The sequence below is a fragment of the Bison bison genome, unplaced genomic scaffold (assembly GCF_000754665.1).
Source record: "Bison bison bison isolate TAMUID 2011002044 unplaced genomic scaffold, Bison_UMD1.0 scf7180017864280, whole genome shotgun sequence".
NCBI lineage: Eukaryota > Metazoa > Chordata > Mammalia > Artiodactyla > Bovidae > Bison > Bison bison.
Genome location: NW_011494852.1, coordinates 5,972,721 through 5,979,637, shown reverse-complemented (window position 1 = coordinate 5,979,637; position 6,917 = coordinate 5,972,721). Strand labels below are relative to the sequence as shown.

The window sequence follows — 6,917 nt, the reverse complement described above, 5'->3', positions numbered from 1 at the left end:
GTTTTCCGCCAGGTCCTTGAGGTACTCCTGGCGGGTCCTGGTGGCCATGGTGTGGAACTTGTCAGACTTGTGTGCAGCGTTCTCGGCATTAATCACCTTGGCCAGTAAGAAGTCTCTGAAGACGTCAGATTTTCGGAATGTGGTTCCACTGGGGATCGGGGGGCCAAAAGGAGGAGCGTCTTTGGATCGGGTCACTGCCATACTGAGGAGGGAGAAATTATTTAGATGGCAGAAAGAAAGGCACTTGAGAGTCCCTTTAGAAAGAAAATACACGATCAAAAAGAGGAGTTTCCTTTCTAAGAAAGGAAGTCTACATCTAATTAGTAAGTTGCCAGCCGACTAGACTGGAAACTGGAGAAGGTCTTAGGGCACACATATGCGTTTTTACTTCCTATGCAGCAGATGTTAGAACATCCACTGATATTTAAGGATAATTTTCCTAGCACCGTTCAACTTCAGTTACTCTTATTTTACATACATACAGCCTTGTGGTAAATTATAGTTTTGCAAAGACTCAGCCCTTCCTCTCTACCTTTATGGACAGGTACATTCCCGCCCTGTTCACCCTAAGCTTGGTCATGAGATTTGATTTGGCTAATGGCATTCGAGCAAAGGCACAAATGGGCATGTGGGCCAGGCTTGCCTCCTATGTACCCGCCCTCGCCATGAGGTGAACATGCTCTGGGTCTACTGGTCCGGGAGAACGAGGGTGCCTGGAGCAGACACGCAGCCAAGGCCAGCCAGGTCTCAGCCAACCTGCAGGGGAGTGAGCCAAGAAGAAATGATGATGTTTGTGAGCCTCTGACTTTCGGGGTGGCTCGTTAAGCAGTGTTACTAAAGGAAAATCAGACCGATATGGAACATTCTGTGATTTACTTCTTTCAGACACTTGGGTAACACGAACATGCTTTGTAAATCATCTCTACAAAGGTTATTTTGAAAATTCACTACAAGGGGAAGTTAGGATGGAACTCTTCCTACTTTGGTTTTTTTTTAAAGATTTTTTTGATGTGAACCATTTAAGAAATCTGTATTAAATTTGCTACAATATTGCTTCTGTTTTATGTCTTGGTCTTTTGGCTGTGAAGCATGTGAGATCTTAGCTCCCCAACCAGGGGGTCGAACCCACACCTCCTGCACTGGAAGGCAAAGTCTTAACCACGGGACCGCCAGGGAAGTCCCCTACTTTGGTTTTAACTGAGCTGCCATTAGGACAGAAATCATACAGCAACTGAATGAGAAGGTATAAAAGCAATGATCTAAAACCTTATCCCCCAAATTCCTGAACTTCCTCCCCCATTATGCAAACTAGAGAGGGAGAATCTTACTGGGAGGAAAATCCACGGAAAAAGTGGGCCCGTCATCTCCATTCCCTCCCTGAATAGGGGCCTCCTCAGTGACCCTTACATTTGGAAGGAGACTGGGGGCTGCTCCTGCCTGGGAGCTCTGGAAGGAGGGTCAGGAGCCCCCGAAGAGCCCAGAGTCTGGAAATTACTTAGCTAGTAGAAAGAAAGGCACTCTCGAGTCCCTGCAGCTGCTGTCACCACAGCTCCAGTGATAATTTCCTGCTTCCTGTTTCCTCTTTGTGCTCCCTCCCTGGACAGGTCAGAGACTGGCAGTGAGCCCGGGGGAGGGGAAGTGCAAGGCGGAGAAACAGAGGAGAGGGATGCAGGCTCCCCATCCACCGAGGCTCCCAGGTGGAGGCAGCCTTGAGCTGGGAGGCAGGAGACTGGCTGCTAAGTCAGGTTCAGATCTGATGAATCTCAGTTACGATGCTGCAATGACCAACTCGAGACTCAGTGGCTACAGGGCCACTGAGTGATCTTTGATGACTTCAAAGATCAGGCAGAAAGGCTATCGCACCTGCCAGAGTGAGCACCCAGGGAGCAGGGGAAGACATTTAATTTAAAGGGGCTCCAGGGACTTCTCTGGCAGTCCAGGGGTCAATCCATGGTCGGGGAACTAAGATTTCACATGCTGCGTCATGTAGCCAATTAAGGGGAAAAAAAAAAGCCTCCAGGGATACCATGAGTGAGTTATGCTGTTTACACAATGACAATTAAAAAACAGTATGAGGTACTAAAAAGAAGGTTTTTTTCTTAAAGAGTACTGCATTCACCTTCTATAAAAATGTCAGCTTGTGCTTATGGTGTTGGGGAGAGACTACATACTGTAAGACAATTTTTAAAGTAATGAGATTCTTGATTAAAACCTATTTCATGAAACCTAACCATAGTGTAAGGCTTGTTTGACTCCTGACCCTCCACCCAACTTGACCAGGGCATGTGTCTGACCAGCACTTCCAGGATGGCCCCCCTCCTTGGACCCCGGGGAGTCAGTGCTCTGGGTGTGACGCTATGAGGAAGAGAAATTAAGCTGGGATCTGAGGCTGAGTAGGAGCCAAAGGAAGAGCAGAGGGGAGGGTGCTGCAGGCAATGGGCATGGGAGGTGGAAGACCCAACAGGAAAGAGCACGCGCAGGGTGAGATGCGGCCAGTGCACCAGAGCCCAGAGAGTAAAGGGTGGGAGGCTGGTGAGGTCACCAGGGACCAGGCCAGGCAGGGCCTTGACAGTGAGCAAGCATCCTGTATCCTGATTGGGAAAACAAGCACCCATTCGACCATCTGGACCAGCTATTCACCGTCTGCATCCCCAGATCCAGTCTCTGCCATTTTCTGCCCCGTCCAGCGCCCCAGAAGGTGGGTTTCCACAGGCTGTGTCAGCTTCACCCGGTTCCCCCGGCCAGGATAAGGGGAGGGGAGAGGAGAGAGGGTGCAGTCTTTATTTCTCTTCATTGCCTGCCTGTCGAGCTAGGACAGTGGCCGTAGTCCTTGGTCCTTTGCTCAACAGCCACAGCTTCTGAGGGGTGGCCCCTCTCCCAGAGCCATACTTCTCCCTGGTTTCCAGAAATGTCTCCCATCCCCTGTGACCTCATCCCTCATGGTGGGTAATGGCTCCTTGCTATTGCTGGTTCCTGGATGCCTCACTTTCCTATATTGGTGCCTTTAACCTACCCACACCTATTAGTGAAAGCTGCTCAGTCTTGTCAGACACTTTGTGACCCCACTGAGCATAGCCTGTCATAGACTCTTCCGTGTATGGGATTCTCCAGGTAAGAACGGAGTGAGTTGCCATGCCCTCCTCCAGGGGATCTTCCTGACCCAAGGATCGAACCCCTGCATTGCAAGCAGATTCTTTACCCTCTGAGCCACCAGGGAAGCCCTACCCACACCTATCAGCCTGTCCATTAATCCCTCAGTTAAAACCCTGAGTGGGGGACTTCCCTTGTGGTCCACTGCTTAAGAATACATCTTACAATGCAGGGGACACAAGTTTGATCCCTGGTCAGGGAACTAAGATCCCACAACCATGGAGCAACTAAGCCTGTCACTACTGAGCCCGTGTACCACAACTAGAGACTTCGTGCACTGTAACGAAAGATGCCGTGTGCTGCAACTAAGCCCTGACACAGCCAAATAAATTAAAATAAAACCAAAAAACCCTGGGTGGGGGGCGCCTGCTTCCTGTGGGTCCCTGATGAACACAGGTGCCAGATGGACCATCTGCAGGGATCACCGTGGCTGCCCCATGAAGAAAGGCCAGGAAGGGGCCAGAGAGGGTGCAGAGACTGTGGAGGGAGCTCCTACAGACCCAGGAGGGCCAGACCCCGTGCTCCCTAGCTCCACGGCCACATCCTGGGAATGTGTGAAGGCAGGTGCCACCCTGGGCTTCGTGCATGCCCCAGGGCTGGCCCAGGTGTTCAGTACTGATTATAGTCATGATTTAGACTTGAACGGACAGACCGAAAAGAAACAGGTTCCTGCCAATGTGTAGGTCTGACAGAAAAAGGCATTTCCTGGGGGAGAGGTGCTTCAAGGCTGCACAAACCAGGCAGGTTTTCTCCTGTGGGAAACCCTGCGGGGGGCCTGCCTCCAGGCCAGGGGACGTGAGATGGCCTTGCCAGTCTCTCCACTCTGATTAATGCTGCCTTCAGACTGGGCTTTGCAGCTGTGACTAGCTGTGCAACTTCTTCATTCAGGACTTGACTGCTCATAGTGACAGATTCTGGCTTCTCCCACAGTCCTGACTCATGCTTTTAAGAATCGTGGAACTGCAAGCTACTGAAGGTTTCTGGACAATCAGAATGGCTGGTCCCTCATTTCCCCAGCAGGAGGAATGGGGTGTTCACAGCCCACAGGCTGTGGGGGTGCTGGCGTGCCATTCAGTACCGTGTTATACAGCCAGGAGATGGTGTGACCACCGTGTCACCTGGTCACTGGAGCTCAGCATTTCTAGAACACTCACAATCATTTCTTCAACAGCTATTTTCCCAGGACCTACAATGTTTGGGTCAGGCATCTGCCTAGTTGCCAAGGCAGCTCTGGGGTCCTTTACATAACAAGGCTGCCCAGCACAGATGTATGAAGGCGAGTGTGACATGGTGTGACCCCTGAGGGAGGCAACAGCCACATCAACAGTTTGTTCCTGGGGCTTCCCTGGTGGTCCAGTGGTTACGAATCCGCCTTGCAATGCAGGGGACACTGGTTCAATCCCTGGTCTGGGAAGATCTCTCTTAGTTGCCCTGGAGCAACTAAGCCTGTGTGCCACAACTACTGAGCCAGTGTTCTAGAGCCCGAAAGCTGCAACTACTGAAGCCCATGCCCTCGGAGCCCATGTTCTGCAACGAGAAGCCACAACAACGAGAAGCCCGTGCACTGCAGCTAGAGAGTAGCTCCTGCTCACCAGTTAGAGAAAGCTAGTGTGTAGTAACAAAGATCCACCTCAGCCAAAAATAAAACAAATAAATCTTAAAAAAAAAACACAACTTAGTTCTTACAGTGTGACAAGTTCTATGACAGAAATGTGTCTAGGGTCATGGGGAGAAGAGGGGACAGGGGAAGGCCTGTCCAGAGAACAGCTGTGTGTGCAGGAGGGGAGAAAAGGGGTTGTGGGAGGGGGCAGTTTGGTTGCATCTCTAACATTTTCTTTCTTCAAAATTAAAGCGAGAGCTGAAGCAAAGACGGCAAAATGTTAACATCTGTGAGATCTGGTGGTGGGCACATGGGTGTCTGTTATTCTCTGTACTTTTCAGAACGTTTGAAATGTTGCATAATGAAAATATTCTGAATTGCAAAAAAAAAAAAAAAAAAACAAGAAAGCTTGGTGCGTCAGAACAAAAAGAAACCCTCTGGAAACTGCATGAAGGCTGGCCCAGAAAGCGCGGAGGTCAGCCGCAGGCTCCTGTGATAAGCCAGGTAGGAGAGGGGAGCTCACGGTTAGAAAGGGGAGAAGGGCTCACCCAGCAGCCTCCTGCCTCTGATGTGCTATGAGGGTGTGTGCACGCATGTGTGCGCGTGTTCAAGAACAACTCTATCTTTGTAACCTCAGGCCTACAGGGAGCCTGGAGGCACAAGCCCGCTGAGCTGGAGCTCTGTCCTGGGAACAAGCGATGGGTGGGGGAAGGGGCCGCAGGCCCTCCACCTGGTGTGCTGGCTCCCAGCGGCAACACACCCAGCCTGGTGGTCCACAACACTTCCTGCACACTGGAATCCCCTGCCTTCTCTCACATATCTGGCCCAGAGAAGAAACCGGTCAGTTCAGTTCAGTCGTGTCTGACTCTGCGACCCCATGGACTGCAGTACACCAAGTCTCCCTTCAGCAATTCCCAGAGTTTACTCAAACTCATGTCCATTGAGTCGGTGATGCCATTCAGCCATCTAGTCCTCTGTCGTCCCCTTCTCCTTCTGCCTTCAATCTTTCTCAGTATCAGGGTCTTTTCAAGTGAGTCAAATGAGAAGAAACTGGTAGGCTCTTGGCAATTCCATCGCATCTACCCCGGGCACCTGTGCACATACCGTTTGGCCCAGTAACTCCACGCTGAGGACCTGACCTATCCCAGCTGTCTGCCACGAGAGTCTCAACCAGGTTATAGGGAGTTCCTGGGTGGTCCACTGGTTAAGACTCAGTGCTTTTACTACCGAGGGCCTGGGTTCAATCCTTGGCCAGGGAACTAAGATCTCACAAGCAGCACATCATGGCCAAAAACAAACAACTGCCCCTCCCTCACAAAACTACGTGGAGGGAATGTGTTAATAATAGCACTGCAAGGTGGACTGTGGTAACAGGTGACAGGAAACAACCCCGATACCTGTCACTAAGGCATAGGGGGAGATTCTTAGACATCTATGTAATGGAATAATATGCAGTCATAAAGAAGGGAAAAACGCTTTATAGACTGGTGTGCAAAGTTCTCAAATTCTGCTGAGTGAAAAAATACAGGATGCAGAACAAACAGTGTGTGGGATATGATACCACCTGTATTAAAAAGGTGGAAAAGGAATACTTCCACACATTTGCCTGTATGGGCCTCGGTTATCAGGAAATGGCTAACAGCGGTTGCCTCTGTGAGGGCAATGGGATGGTGAGGACTTAAGAGATGAAAGGTGGAAAAAAAAAAAAAAAAGAGATGAAAGGTGAATTTTAATCTTTAACTTAAAAAAATTTTACCTTTTGTATCTAATTTCAAACTTTTTTTTCCCCCTTTAAATGTAAACTAACATTACTTTGCCAACAAAGGTCCATCTAGTCAAGGTTATGGTTTTTCCAGTGGTCATGTATGGATATAAGAGTTGGAGTATAAAGAAGGCTGAGAGCCAAAGAATTGATACTTATGAACTGTGGTGTTGGAGAAGACTCTTGAGAGTCCCTTGGACTGCAAGGAAATCCAACCAGTCCATCCTAAAGCAGATCAGTTCTGGGAGTTCATTGGAAGGACTGATGTTGAAGCTGAAACTCCAATACTTTGGCCACCTGATGTGAAGAGCTGACTCATTTGAAAAGACCCTGATGCTGGGAAAGATTGAGGGCAGGAGGAGAAGGGGACGACAGAGGATGAGATGGTTGGATGGCATCACCAAC

At 49.7% G+C, this 6,917-nt stretch overlaps 1 protein-coding gene across 1 annotated transcript in view; it reads right to left on the bottom strand.

Annotated features, from left to right (window-relative positions):
• SIPA1L3 (signal-induced proliferation-associated 1 like 3) overlaps window positions 1-6,917 on the bottom strand; it is a 255,414-nt gene that overhangs the window by 74,870 nt on the left and 173,627 nt on the right. Inside the window, 1 exon segment of the mRNA XM_010849306.1 lies at window positions 1-202. Coding sequence (XP_010847608.1) covers window positions 1-202 — 202 coding nt within the window.